This window comes from Saccopteryx leptura, chromosome 4 (genome assembly GCF_036850995.1).
Source record: "Saccopteryx leptura isolate mSacLep1 chromosome 4, mSacLep1_pri_phased_curated, whole genome shotgun sequence".
In the NCBI taxonomy this organism is placed as follows: Eukaryota; Metazoa; Chordata; class Mammalia; order Chiroptera; family Emballonuridae; genus Saccopteryx; species Saccopteryx leptura.
In genome coordinates this window covers 14,009,731-14,025,655 of record NC_089506.1, presented here as the reverse complement: position 1 = coordinate 14,025,655, position 15,925 = coordinate 14,009,731, and the positions used below count along the sequence as shown (strand labels likewise).

Genomic DNA, 15,925 nt, shown 5'->3' with positions numbered 1-15,925 from the left:
CTTTTCCATAGTAGAAATGTTTTAGCACACATTTTCACCTTTCCCCCCTGAAATCTTTATACTCAGTATTAAGTAATTTTTGAAAACAACTTTCTTACTGAAATTCTGTAACTCGTGTTTAAAAACTACTGTTTTCCTGTCTGCAAGCAAAGACTGGAAAGTCTGCTGTTTCGTGTTATCACAAAGTGCCTCATGGGATTGCAGCCACTGGTGAGGACCAGAATCTAATCCCGAGATCATGTGGAGACATGTGCCTCACCGCCCGTGGTCCTGGGGCTGCCCCTTGGCAGAAACCTGCTCCACCTGACCTCTGAACTCTATCTAGGTCAGCTGGCCCCTGAAGATGCAGTCAACTCATACATGTGTAGAGCAACACCCAAGATGAGGCTACTGAAGGCAAAACATACGCGGAAGGAAAGCTTAGAAATCAAGAGAAATCTTGACCTTAGAAATGAATTGGAGGTGTGGGAATTAGACATGGGAAATAAAAGAAAAACTATTATTAGATAAAAGAGATTAAAGGAGGCAAATCAGAAGCAGGGAGAGCCTAGAAGATGCCAGACCTGTCATGAGCTTCCTGCCACAGGTGTCTACCCCTCCTCTCCCAACATGTGGACCACCGGGTGGGGGTGGGGGGCAGAGCGGTGGTGGCAGGGGCCACACCTCTGTAATTTTGCCAGTTGTCTAAGCTGTTCTGTTACTTTTTTCAGTGCTGACTTATCCCAACCATTAGGAACAGACATAAATAAAATGTGTTACTATGTTTAAAATAATAAGGAAGAATAGACAGCCCCTACAAAGATGAACTAGGATAAGTCCTGCTGTGAAAGTATAGTCACTCCAACAGAATGTCCACATGAGAAAGTTCTGTCTCCACAACTAATAATAACTATGGGAAGACACAGAATTCCATAACTGTTCGGAGGCATCTTCTCAGACTTAAATTGACTTCAGACATAACTTCCCAGGATCCTTCACTTTGTGGAGTGCTGATTTTCCTATTAATTATAACCCTATTATGAAAGAGGTATAATACGTAATTATACTAAAAAAACCATATTCATGATCAATGCATTCAATTAACCTTCTTATTCATAAAATTTAATTCCTAATGGCAAAGTAGGCAAATAGAAATCTGTGTATTTTTTAGGTCTCTGGGTACTTGGGCCAAGTCACTGCTATAGCAGAAGGAATAAAGCCCTCTAAACACCCTCTCATTTCAAATGAATGAGCTTGGTTCTATGTAGAATGCTAATTTGCACAGTTATTTTGTTTATATGGGTAAACCTACATATATATGCATAGAAAAGATGATATCAAACTTATGTATACCAAATGGGTAAAAAGCGATTAACCCTTTGTTTAAGATTTTTATAAAAACCTACCACTCTTTAAAATTACGTATAAATATTGTGGTAGGAAGGTGAAGAAAGCACTGTTGCTGTACAGCAAAACAGAGTAAAAATGAGTGCTTAAATACCCAATAAATAAAATTAGTCTTCATTATCTACCTATCAATCACTACAGACTTATGTCACTATTTAAATATCTATGTGTCAGTCACTCAGATTTAAGAAAAAAGATTATTTTAAAGCAAAGCAGCTCTTTGCTTTTTAGTCAAATACATAGTAGAACAAGCCAAAGGAAATGTGTTCATTTCTCACATTGAAAGATCTGAATGATATATAAAGATACATACAAAAGATGCTACATTTCCCTCTAAGAATTCGTGATCCATTATTTTCTAAGGCAAATCTTAGCTATGGAAGAAAGGAAAGACATGAAGTGATTCATTGTATGTGATTTGCCCACGTGAGTGTTTTCAGCAGCAGAAACAGCTTCTAAGAGTCTTGCATCTGGGAGGAAGCAGGTACAAGTCACTCATGACTGTAGCCCTGCAGGTCATTAATGAGTGGGAGGGTGAGAGTAGCATTAGGATTCTTCAGAATGACCAAAAGTGTGCAAGACAGCATCTTCATTTTAAGATTTAAAAAATATCTTCAAGTAGTTCATGCAGTATCTGATAAATATCACTGAGTTTCCTCAAAAATGTAAAATACCCCTCCGAAACCTAATGAATCAACTGAGTTAGCCCGGGGCATCTCCACACACAGTTTGGGAACCATGGATGTAAGCAGTGACCCTGGATCTCCTCATTCCGAAATCCTCTCACTGCTTCTTCTCAGATGTTCAGAATGAATAGAACGAAAAGAGTAAATCTCTTCAAGAGCCATCAGTTGGCATTTTCAACACCTTTGGTTATAGAACCCTGTTAGACCATCATAGCTACTGCATACCACATATTCAATGACATTATCTCCATTTTATTAGAAATGCTCATCCCTTCATAGCTCTTTTCAGTTTGCAGAGTTTGCTAAATCCTATTGGTGCCTCTCTTGAAGGCATCTTTCATTGTCTGTTTTCACCATTTATGTCTTTCTAGGTTTGGTCATGGAATTACAATTATGTCTTTGATTTATTTTACTTAACTTTGTTGTTTCGAGTTATTTTCCTATTTTATCATCTGCATTAGGAAATTGGTATTTTATACATATTTAAGAAATTATATTTTGATAGGAGACTCATTCTACCCATTTTTAGGTCTACTGACTTACTACTTATGATTTACCAATAATTAATTCAAGTCATACTCCCAAGCACTCTTAAGTTCCCTCATGTACAATAAAAAAGAGGATAATTTTCTTTAAGAAATAAAAAGTATAAATATCTAATCACTAAGCTGTACACCTGACATTAATATAATACTGTATGTCAACCACAATTGAAAAATGAAAAAGGAAATAAAGAGAAAGAAAAACAGAATAGCCAACAGGAATACATAATAATTATATTATATTGGTGGTTACATTATTTTTCTCTCTTGTTATAACTTTCAAAATAAATTAAATTTAAGTTGTTTCGGTTCCAGGGGAATGAGAAAAACTATTTATTGCACATTCCATCTACAAAGGAATGTGGGAATGGAATTGGAATCTGTTCGTAAATAGAACCTTAACCTTCCAATGTTAGAAGTCTTGTAACTCTAAACTTGTATCACATTATGCTCGGTGGTACATTTTTGCCTACTTTGCTTCATGTTGTGATTTGCACAAGTGTAAATTTATAGATTTTCAAAAGTATAAAAACTAGTTTTTTAAAACATTTTCATTTCAATAATATATATATATATCAATATTATTTTTGTTTTCAATTAGGCTAATTATTTCCACAACTGATAAGAGCTATGGAAAGATATAGACATTCCATAATGTTATGCTTATTTATGAATCCTGTATATTAAATATATCATGCCTATATCAGTTAAAAATGTTTACTGCAAGAGGTACTTAATTCTCTTCAGGAATCATAATAGCTAAAATACAGTAAACCTAAATCATGAACACAAAAGTATATTATACCATTGTTCTTAATCCTGAAATAGAGGTTATCCATAACTCTAAAAGCTAGTTTACATTGCTTATAAATTTAATAGTCTTTAAGTGGCATAAGCAAAGTTGAGTTTTATATTTGTGTTTTTATTTTTAAAAAAGCATAAAATGTTAAGTAAATCTGACTCTTTTTTTTTTTTTTACCAAAGCATTGGCATCTTTTGCTAAAACAGACCCCTGCTTTTTTCTTTTCTTTTGTTTTCGTTTGCTTGTTTTAGTTTGGGATGGTTGTGCAATTTGCTGACAGAGTCCATGGTTACTAATTCTGACTGTTCACCTTCCACATGATTGTCTGGCAGATTTCACTTAAAATGCATGATGTCGCATGTGCTTTTTCTCCTTTGCTGTGGCCTCTGCTATGTCATTTTTTTTGCTTCCAGATAGCGGTGGGTGTGCTCGCAAACGTGCCGCCATGTCTGTTACATTAACATCTGTGAAGAGAGTTCAGAGTTCTCCAAACCTATTGGCTGCAGGTATAACTAACTCACAGAACGTCACACTTGAATGGCTTTATCTGACCTTTCTCTCTTTCCAGAATTATCTTGTTAGATGAAGAAAGTGACTGTAAATCCCTTTTCAATGTCCCACAGGTTCTTATTTTTCTTGTCTCAAGAATAGCTCCTATCCCTCCTGACTGTTCCTGTTCTAAAACTAAAAAAGCTCAAGGAAACTGATATCGTGTAGAAAATATTTTTAAAATATAATTAAAAACAAGTCACTTGCCAAAAATGTATTAAGTACTGCAAGAGTTAATAACTAAGTTTCTCTCTCTTATGAACTAAAGAAGCATAATATTTAATCGAGGTAACTCATACATGCTTTTGTTGTGTTTTAAGCTAAAACACTGTTGAGGGGCGGGGACATGGGAGGTCAGAAAGAGGGATTTGTAGAAAACCAAATATTTATTAATTCATTTCTTCACCAAAAGTTGCAAACTGGATGATAGATTATTTGTTTTGAAAGAGACCTTAAGCCTTCCTTTAATCTAGTCAGCAAAGATCCTTCTAACACTTATTTTTAAACATCTGGATGCAATGACAATTCAGGTGCAACCACAGGTACAACTATGCTCTAGGAAGTAATTGGGAGTACGCTATGGAAGCATCGACTAAGGTAGGTGGCTATGTAGGAAGTGTCTGTCATGACTTACCGCAGCTTGTAGCACAGTCTGCTCTGAGAGGGGACGTTGCCATCAAAAGTGAGCTCGTCAACCCCATTACTCCAGACCCAGAAATACACCTACACCTTCAGTTGCTTACCTGGCAGCGGGGGGGGGGGGGGGGGGGGGGGTTCTTTGTTTTTTATTTACATTTGTGGGGTTTGGGAGCAGCAGTGGGAAAGAGATGGAAAATGTTTAAATTATTTTAATTCTCACTGGGCATGTCAGTGTCCTTTACACACACACATTTAGTAGTTAATTATATGTTCAGGATGTTCTTGATCCTAAACTGCCCGGCTTTGTTGAGGAAAACAGTCTTCGATGTGGAGAACGCTGCCCCTGCCCGGCACCTCCAATCCACAAGTGGATTTCAATGTCCAAGTTTAAACACCAGGCCAGGTGGTTCCATAATATATGTTGCATTTTTTTAATGTAAGTTTTATTGCAATGTATGTCATACAATTTGGTTTAAAAAAAATCTTTCTAAATATGCATGTGTACATGTTTGCTCATGTGTATATGAGCACGAGAAGCTGTTAGAGAAACTACAGATGTGTTTACATGGGTTACCTGAGGGAAATGGGAATAAAGGGAAATACAAAAGTAAATAAAGTCCAGAGCCATTAGGTAATCGAAATGCCTATGCCACGAATATTATTGACATTTCAACCAAGTAAAATTCTAGCCCATGCTACTCAGATGTGGACCCTGACTGACGCACGTGCTAGGGAATACAGCACTGATTCCACAATGCCAAATTGTTGCTATTTATAAAAGTAACCACGAAAGGAATAATATTGATTGTATCAGAGATCGCCCTTTGGAGTCAACACTACAATAACAGCAATTTCATATAGAGTACTGAACTTAAAAGGAAATACTTAATGCTTCAGAATCAAAATAATAGAAAACATTTAACACTTTAGGAATATGAAATAATCTTCAGTAATAAGTTTGTAGTGGTTATGGGTCATTTTAAATTTTATATGATTAGGAATTAGGTTTATGGAGAATGAAGTCCCCTGAATTTTGGACTTCTTACATAAAAATAAACCTCTTTTGTATTAAGCCACGTAAGTATGATCCCCTTTTTTTTATTAAGTGAGAGGTGGGGAGGCAGAAAGGCAGACTCCCACATGCGCCCTGATCAGGATCCACCCAGCAGCCCCCTGCCCAGTGTTGCTCTGCCCATCTGGGGCCACTATTCTGTTGCTTGGCAACTGAGCTATTTAAGCACCTGAGGTGAGGCCCATGGAGCCATCCTCAGTGCCTGGTGCCAACTTGCTCTGACTACAGCTGTGGGAGAAGAGAGAGAGCGTGTGAAAGAAGGGGTAAGGGAGGTGTGGAGAAGCAGATGGTCCCTTCTCCTGTGTGCCCTGACCGGAAATTAAACCTGGGACTTCCACATGCCGGGCCAACACTCTACCACTGAGCCAACCAGCAAGGGCCAGTATGATCCCTTTTTAAAAGAAGTTTTTATGACATTTTGAAGAAATAAATCACCTCCTTTTTATGCCCTTCACATTCTATGGTAGCTTTCCTAAAACCTTATTTAACATAGTCTTTAATCAAAAGGGGATTAGTAAATATTTATTGCATTAGATATTGTTGAAACACTCCAGCCTTTAAGTAAAAAAGTTTTATGGTTCTCTCTCTCTCACCTCTCAAAAGCTGCCAGTCATCAACTCTTCTTACCCTAAATCAGTCTTTCTCCTTTTCATTCTCAAAAAGTAGAGTCCCACTGGTAATTCATACACACACAAATGTTTTAAATCTAAGCTAGAACCAAAACAATGAGTATAGAGAAACAATTAGCCTTTCTGAAGTACATTTTATTTTTACCCAAACCACCTGGCAGTCTAAGGTAACACTGGTAAGGATGACCTGCTGTGGTGACCAGAACACTGTGCCAAGAAACACCACCTGCATGCTTTAGACCCTGAGGAAAATTCACCTGTCTTTTGCTCGGGTTTCCTTAAAAATAATAATAATAATAGAATTTGTCAATTTCCTACCTCTTAGAGAACTTAATTGTTTCCTAGACTCCCAAAGATTTGTCAAAATTAAATGAGGGTAAATGAAGAAAATAAATAAAAAGGCTTATCACAGTACTTAAAAACACTGTGGGCATTTAATTATTAGTTCACTTGAATTTAACTAATATGTTTAAATCAATTCTTACAAAGTAACTGCGCCCCATAAAGGAGGGAGCTATAAGAATTAAAATCATCATGCTTTTAAAGAAAAGTATAGTCTATAATGTCTAATATACCACATCAGATTTTAAGTGTTGGAATCATAAAGTTGGAAAGGGCCTCTGAGGGGACCAGCCCAACCCCTGACACCAAGCCCAGAGGCCTCGACCACTTCTCTGACAGGTGTGCTCCCCCACCCCCTGCCTGGACACCAGGAGTGCTCACTGCACCAGTGAGGAGACTGTAGTTCTTCATCCTCAAAGCGCTATTAATAGTCACATGCAAAAAAGCCAGGGAATGATCAATCTGTCCCATTAACTCATCTTAGACTTTCAGAGAAGCAATGGCCACCTGCTAACAAACACTAGACATTTATAGTGCTGATCCCTAGACTTCTAGCTCCATGTTCTCACAATGAATGATCCTAGATAGTATTCAAGATATTGGACAAAACCCTTTCTCCCCATGCATCTGCCAAGTCACTTTTTAAAGCTGTATTCTCTCTACTGGACATGGATCCAGGAGGCCTTCGTGTTTTCTGTCACCTGCTCCTAACCATGCTTGCTGTCCCTTCCTAAGCTTTCCTGGAAGGGATGAACTAAAAGCAGGGCTGTGGTCAACAATATCTGAAGTTATTTATCCTTCAGCACCTCTGAAGAATCAAAATAAAATAGCAAATCAGGACTGGGTGTTTTAAATATTATAGTTGTATTTCATTTAAAGAAACTGCAATGTAGTACACCTGAATGCCCTTAAGAGCCCACCCTCCTAAGAGTATACTTGAATCACAAACATTAACTTCACTAAAATATGGGCTCATCCTGAAGTTTTCATCTTTGCCAATTTTATTCTTTTCTCCTTTCTTGCAACTCTACACATTCATGTCTACTATGTTAAACATGACTTTTCAGTAGAGCACACCATGACTACTATCTCATATTTCCTATAACATAGAGTACAGTTGCATTTGGAGATCCCTGGGCCCAGTATGGGGGAGGAGGGGAACCCCTCACTGAGCTTAGAATGACCGTCCTCCGATTCTCACACCTAATGCTTATCTCACTCAAGTTCCCATAATCTGTAATGTGATCACCAGTAAGCAAACGAACTGGCCCTCTACAAACTATCAATTAGTGGAAGTTGATTTCAAAATGTTCTTCAGCCTGACCTGTGGTGGCGCAGTGGATAAAGCGTCGACCTGGAAATTCTAAGGTCGCCGGTTCGAAACCCTGGGCTTGCCTGGTCAAGGCACATATGGCAGTTGATGCTTCCAGCTCCTCCCCCCTTCTCTCTCTCTGTCTCTCTCTCTCTCTCTCTCTGTCTCTCTCTCTCTCTCTGTCTCTCCCTCTCCTCTCTAAAATGAATAAATAAAAAATTAAAATAAATAAATTAAAAAAAAGAAAATTAAAAAAAAAAATGTTCTTCAGCTCTTCTCAATATACCTTCTTCATCCTCACCACATCCATACCTCGCATACCTCCGAGCATCGGGCTCCTCCCGCCTCCATCCCCAGGACATTCCCGCACATTCTTCTTGATAAGAGCTCAGTTACATCAGACCAGAGTAAAATGAAATCCCTGGTCCCAAGAAAATAATTAATAACACAAATAATAATTATTACTGTTCATGCTGCTTGTCTTTCCATTGCCGCTTCCCCAAGTTCCAACTTCCAGAACGTGCTCTGTATCCACCGCCAGCATGTTGTAACCCGGTGGTTAGTACATCTCTCTCCCTGACTGCCTCACAGCAGAATTCTAATGACGGCTCTGCGCGTCACACTACGTTTGTGTGCTGAATAGAGTCCTCATTATCATCCAAGTAATTGAGACTTTCAGTCATTTCTGTTCCCATCAACACCTAGAAACGGGGTCTAGTAAACATTTCACCTATAATTCTTCACAGTTATTTTCACTCTATGGTACTCATTTTATTACTCTGATTTTGAATTCGCTGGAGTTACAATCCATACTATATAAATTAGCAATTATCATAAAAAAATAAGAAATTTCAATGTCTAGAGAATGATTTGAAATATCACATATTATGGAAGACACGTTTACACTTTCTTCAAATTAAAAAAAAATACAAACTACAAAAAAATTGATTGCTACCTAACACAGGAGTGGAACATGGTAACACTAGGGCATCAAAAGCTAAGAATCTGGTGGTTAGATTCAATGCTACAAGAACACTTAACGGTGCTCAAACCAGATACCCTTTGATGCTTTAATTTGATATTAGAAATTCATATATTCAGTTTGGGCAATAATAAGATAAAATTACGTGGTTGCAATAAAATTGAAGGGGGGAGTGTCAGTGCAATACATGTTAATTATGTTTTATAACTACATAATGAATATTCCAATTGAAGTAAAAATCAATGTACAAACCTCTCATAGGTATATTTTCTATACGCAGAATTTTAGAACTGAAATAATGTTGCCCAGAAAAATGCATGTAGTTCTTTGGCAAATGATCTTTAGTCAATTGTACATTTCCTTTACCCTCATATTAATTCCAACATTTCTTTTTCTTTAGGGCGTGATTCTCAGTCACCAGACTCAGGTACAGAAAAAGCTCTTCTGAATAACCATTCCATTTGTTCTGAGATTTTTTTTTTAAACATATTCATAACCACATTGTTAACCTCACAGAAAAGTTAAATTGTATGTACAGTTATGCATATTAAATTACATTCCTAAAGAAAACTTCAAATTTCTTTTTATTTCAAAAAATGTTAAAAGTGAATGTAGATATTTTTGTATCCAATTTGTGTTCCCTTAATAAAAGCTTGGAGATCTTACAATGATCAAGAGACACTGAACGGAGATGCTACATATTCCTCTCTTGCAGCAAAAGGTTTTAGAAGCGTTCGACCAAACCTTCAGGAGAAAAGATCGCCAACTCAGGTACGCCTGCACACCCTGTCAGCCCTGTTATTTTAAAGCCAGATGATTAGACCAACACTTTAGCATCTCTTTTCTAGGAATTTGTGCGTATTTTGATACATTTTGTTTTTAATGTTTTTGCTTTTGTATTGCTTGTCAGACTTGCATTTATAACATGGAGGACAAGTCTTAAGTTCAAAACAGGGTTTTGTTTTGTTTTTTTCTGATTCAGCTGATAGAGGCAGGTCAGTTTCTAACTAATGTTTGGGATATTTTCTGATTCTTAAAAAGTTGTCAGCTGATGACTTAGACTTCAAAGTTACAAGGTCAGCAATACATTATATACTTAATAAATAGGAGTTTTACAACCGCTCATTGTATTAACTAAACGAATTCTGCGTTGGAGATATTAGGAAAATTGTGCCACAGCATGAAAAGTATTATCAAAACAATGTAAATAAATTATATATAAAGTATGTATATTTTATATATATAATATATATGTATGCTTCATGGCCTAAAAATATGCAAGAGAACATATGTTCACTTTTAACGTAATTTCCCAGGATGTTGATGGAGACAAACCTTATAATATATTCTCTCTAAAAACTATTTTTCCCTAGAGGGTAGCTTTTGATAATAAAATAAAACATTCTAAATGAATTAAAATTGCTCAATCTAGTCAGCTGAATGTATAAGCATAGTAAGAAGGTACAGCATTGCTTTACTCTAAGGATGGAGTAACCCTGATTTCTTTAATGACTAACTTCTTGACTTTCTCTCTATTTTTTCCTTCAACATTCTTTCTTTCTCCGGATGCTTTTGGCCGTCCAGGCACCCCTTCCAGCACCCAGAAAAGAGAGCTTTCATAGCTCCCTGATAACCAATCACACAAAGGGTGACATTTTAGACCAATTAGTAACTAACACACAAGTTCCCTCCTGTACAGAGTACTTTACTAATAGAAAGCCTCTTCAGGGAATGATGCATTCTAATGAGGACAATTCCAGCCAGACAATTGTATATTCTGAAGAATCTAACACAACTGTGTCATATACACAGAAAATCACTAATCTGCTGCCACCAGCTTCCAGTACAGGTCCCCCACCCAGTGCCGACCCGAGCACCTCATTTCTACAAGAGGACTACACGCAAGATTCTCAAACTCGGAAAACTTCTACATTGAAACTAATCCATAACCAGGACCTAGGGAGTAGCATCCCCTTTCATACTCCACAGTTTTCCAAGTCCGCTGACGTACCATCATTCCTCCAAAGGCCTTGCTCACCACCCCCTCCCCCGGTGCCTGAGATACACACAGCATCTCTTTCCATTCAGATAGCTCCCAAGTCAGGACACGATCCTGAAAGCCACAAACAGCCACCTGAGCTTCCTCCAGAGACTACAAAGATACCTCTTCAGCATGAGAGACAAAAATCTGCAGTTGCTGCGACCTCTCAGTCCTCAGACTGCCGGGTGATACATTGCACTTTCCAATCTCTTCTCACAGGTGTCCTGCAGAAACCCTCACTCCTTTGCTCTGGGCTTCTTGTATAACGTACTGCTTCGTTATTGTCCAATCCAGAAGGGAAAGGAGAAAGAAACCATCTTCCTATTTAAAACCCTATTAAACTCATCAATACATTTTTAGGTTTCTTTTAGTTTAAAAAAAATATATATATATATATAATATATATATATTATATATATATATTATATATATATATGATTTTTCATCCAGAAATCATATTCTACAAGTGTCTTCCCTCTAGGCATTTATTAGAGATCATCGAAGGCCAATTATCACTTCAGACTCTGCAGACCACTTCGGTGCTTGAAGTACTTTGAAGTGTTGACTCGAGACTGTAAGGCTGTTAAGAACTCTGGTGTAAAAGGTTTTATTATGAGGTTACAGGGCAATCTTGAGTCATAAAATGCAGGTGGTACCGCCAGGCCTTGGAGGAACTGGGGATGACGTTAGCTGCTCGCTCTTTCTCACCTCAGGTACACGTACTTCCCATCTCCCCTCTCTGGGAGTTGACTTCATTCCCATCTCTTAGTTTCCATCCCTCATTACTTCAAGCCACCTGTGAATTTCCATGACATTCTCTGCCTCTAACTATGTATCCACTTGCATCTGGGGTTGTGGGGAACAATACTACCTGAGTTACAGTGTTCTGTAACTCAAAGTCCCAGGCAGGAGGCAGGGCCTCCCTGGCCCGGTTCAGTTCGGTTATTCCCCCTCCCGAACAATCAGGTATGGCCCGTAAAATGGGGTCACCTGTGCACACCTGGCTGCCAGACAGCCTCCTCATCCCCTCTGAGGGGCCGTAGGAGAGGAGGCTGATTCTCGTAGCAGGAGGTGGGGTGGGAGGTAAAGATATTTTTTTTGCACAAGCACTCTTAAGTTCTTTATTTTGAAATTACCACGGAAATTTAAAATCTTACCAGTGAGAGGGATAATGATATAATACAACCCACTATAAGAACCCATCGCGAGGCCTCAGCAATTCTTTTTTTTTTTTTGTATTTTTCTGAAGTTGGAAACAGGGAGGCAGTCAGACAGACTCCCGCATGAGCCCAACCGGGATCCACCCAGCATGCCCACTAGGGGGCAATGCTCCGCCCATCTGGGGCGTCGCTCTGCCGCAATCAGAGCCATTCTAGCGCCTGAGGCAGAGGCCATAGAGCCATCCTCAGCGCCCGGGCCAACTTTGCTCCAATGGAGCCTTGGCTGCTGGGGGGGAAGAGAGAGACAGAGAGGAAGGAGAGGGGGAGGGGTGGAGAAGCAGATGGGCGCCTCTCCTGTGTGCCCTGGCTGGGAATCGAACCTGGGACTCCTGCACGCCAGGCCGATGCTCTACCACTGAGCCAACCGGCCAGGGCCTCTCATTATTTTGTCATTTATTTTCAACTGTCAACTCTAAATGATCCCAGTAGTAAGTCAGTGTAAGTTCCTTATTTTTGTTGAAATTTAGTACCTATATCTAACAGGTGAAGAGAAAGAAAAAATAATAATGCCACTGACAACCAATAAATACAAATAGTTTCTTAATATAAAGATTGTTTTATTTCACTCCCTCCTAGATATTTTCTCAGGTTTATCGAAAAAGGAGAATAAAACCTGTCAAATCCCTGTGCTTGGTATTAACATTTTCTGTATGTTCCTTAAGAAATAAGGTCTAGAAGCTCAGCCATTAAGAAGTTGGAAGGGGAATAGGTTAAGCCAATTAGAACCTGAGACGGATTAAAACTGAACAGTTTTTTAAGTTGAAATATCTTATTTATACCAAAATAGAATTTATTATAATTTGACTTCATTCTAAATTAGTCAGAAATGGTCTAAGATTATCATTGGTCAAGGAGAAATGATCAAACATGGTTATTCTCTCAACTGAAAATGAGATCAGGAAAACACAGATTTTGAAAACATTTTATTGTGATATTATTGCCTGAATTAAAAAGCCAGGATGCAAGACTGTCCTTTTCCTCAGTCTTTAATATGACTTCATAGGGCACTGGTCATTATTTAAATTTTTGATATTTTGTTCCATATTAATTTTAGGGGGCATTGATTTTGATCTTTTTTTTCTAAGACTGCATTGAAATAGTGCTTATTTCTCACTGAGTTTCTCATCACTCCATTAAATTTTGCACCCAAGATACTTCCCTTACTCACCTCTCCCTCCACCTTTATATCCACTAAGTCAACAAAGTCATGGCCTGGGAACTTCTGACTATGAAAATGTTCTGTTTGGTTGCCACTGAATTAATTTATTTTTAATTTGGCACCTTAAGGAGGGCGTGCTCTGTCCATTCACCCTACCACTCTATCTAACACCTGGCCTGCAGTCTGGATACACCGCTGGCCAGGGTATGCACTTGAGCTCGTAATGCCTACATCCAAGTCAACACACGTCTTTCCACTGGCAAAGCTCGACCTTCCTGAATGCCCTGACTCCCTAACTCCTCAAGGGCTTTCACCTAAATATAGTTATCCCCTTCAGCCACGGGCTCCCCTTGGCATCCCGGATTGAATTCATTTGGACCAAGAGGCCCAATGCTATCTTGAATAACAAGGTGCTCTTTCAAATGTTGAGGTTTAAGCACGATCCGTTTCCTTTATAGAGGCCAGACAGCAGCAAGCTAGTATTTCCAGTGCTTCTCCTTTCCAATAGCTCAACAGTAAAAAAGAACTGAAACTCATAAAAAGTTGGGGATCCTTGGCTTATTATATTGAAACAACCTAACCTTACATGGTCTTGAAAAGACAGGGACACAAACAGCTATGATGATTCTCTGCAGTCATCGATCTGCTAACACTTACGTAGAGAAAACAAAACGAAACAAATAAAAAACCTGTTCTTGTTTTAAGTTTGTTTTTTCCTCCTGTAAGGAGGTCCAGACTGAGAAAAGACTTCCTTCTTCCCTTTTCACACCTTCCTCTTTCCTCTTACCCTTCTCACATCCTCTGGGGAACACGCACACTGCAATTCTCTCTCCCGCTGTGTCTAAGAGGGCATTTCTCTACGTGAACATCTGCAGTGTGTGAAAGGAGCCCCCACCAGTCTTAAGAGGTCATTTACATCTCTATCCCCAAATATTTCAAAGCTTTTGTGTGGGTGACCAATAGACTGTTGAACTGTTGAGTTTATCTGTAGAAATTGAAGTGTGGTATGACTCACCTGGAGGCATTTCAGCTGTTAGACACACACACACACACACACACACACACACACACAGACTCAAAATTATGAGCATATCAGAAGACAGTGAAAGAAATTTAAAAGTGAAACAGTCTGTTTCCTGTAGACAGTCCCTTTGGAAGAACACATAAATGGATACAGGCCATTCCTGGACCCAGTGCTGTAAAAGCTAATCATAATACTTGCAACAATAGTGGTTTTAAATAGAATATGCTTCAGCTCTTGACATGATTTCTACTCCAAAAGATATGGGCAAGCCAATCCCATGTGAATTACGGTCATTAAATTTTTCCTTTTAATTTTAAGGGGAAAAAAATCCTTTGAGAAGACAACTCCAAGTCTTTTGCATGATTTATATTGTTTAACAGAATTTTCACTTAGCATAAGTAAAACTAAAAGAGATTCATGTTATATGTTAACCTCTTTAGTGAAACTGCATTATTAATGTGAAATTCCATTGACACTATGCAACACAAGACTGCGCTATACATTCAGACCTGTAGCAAAATTCTAACATATTAAGTTGTAATTATTATATTATAGCTCCATATTATTGCAGTTTTATTTCCAATAAAACTGGTAACTATTATAAAAATTTACTAAAAACACAGATAGATTCTCCTAAAATATTTTAAGTTCTGGATAACTAAGACATTCATCAGTTATTTCTAGGGATTTTAAAACCATGTACAGCAAAAAAGAGAATGTATCACTTTTACAATGATATGTTTAAACAATAACAAAAAGACATATTAAATAAAAATAGAATAGAAAATCTTTTTATCCAGAGTTAGAGTTTCTTAACCTATTAGATTAAGGATATGTTTATGAACCTCAAAAGTTTATGCAGAATTTTATGTATACTTAGAGGAATTTGTATATTTTTCACAAGAGGATAAAAAGCTTTCATTAGATTTTTAAAGAGAGAGAACTTCTGATATAGTAGATTTGTTTTTAAATATTCAATTAAAGGTCTAAAGGAATATTAATTATGACATAAAAAGGTCAACAGCCTGCTTGACATCAACATTATGAAAATGATGGCCAAAGACACCACTGGCACCACGTACGTCCTTACTAGGCAAGATTCCGAGCTTATACAGTTCTCTTGAATTCATTATCCATCCTTAAGTTAATATTCTGCAATACTTTTGACTACCTATCTTACCATTGGCACTACACCAGACACCAAAAACAAACAAGCAAAAAACAAAACAAAAAAACCCTCTATTCTGAAGTTACAAGGTGGTGAAGGAAGAGTTCAAATTGCAAGCAAACTTGACTCTAGGCCCTGCAGAGCGAAAGCCAGTCCAAAGACATCAGCTGGCTTCAGCATTTCACTCACTCACGTTGAGGTTGGTGCTCACCATCACACTGGACCTGTGTGGTAGCCACACACCTGGTATGGGCCATCCGCTCTCTTCCTTTTACAGAGAGCCCTCCACCATGTTGAGCCTCTTGGGCTCTGTAGCCTCAGGGGAGTTAAACCTTTTCTTTCTCCTTCTGTTTCTTTCTCCTTTACCTGTGA

General features: G+C 38.2%; 1 protein-coding gene across 13 annotated transcripts in view; it reads left to right on the top strand.

Moving 5' to 3' along the window:
* Positions 1-15,925, top strand: part of SORBS2 (sorbin and SH3 domain containing 2) — a 130,608-nt gene that overhangs the window by 37,254 nt on the left and 77,429 nt on the right. For 5 of the 13 annotated variants that reach the window (XM_066380189.1, XM_066380188.1, XM_066380187.1 and 2 more), the window contains exons 3-5: positions 3,830-3,922; positions 9,342-9,368; positions 9,594-9,712. In XM_066380189.1, coding sequence (XP_066236286.1) covers positions 3,830-3,922; positions 9,342-9,368; positions 9,594-9,712 — 239 coding nt within the window. Of the gene's footprint in view, positions 1-3,829; positions 3,923-9,341; positions 9,369-9,593; positions 9,713-10,525; positions 11,168-15,925 lie in introns of all 13 variants that reach the window. The other 8 variants (XM_066380191.1, XM_066380201.1, XM_066380190.1 and 5 more) reach the window with 3 other exon arrangements.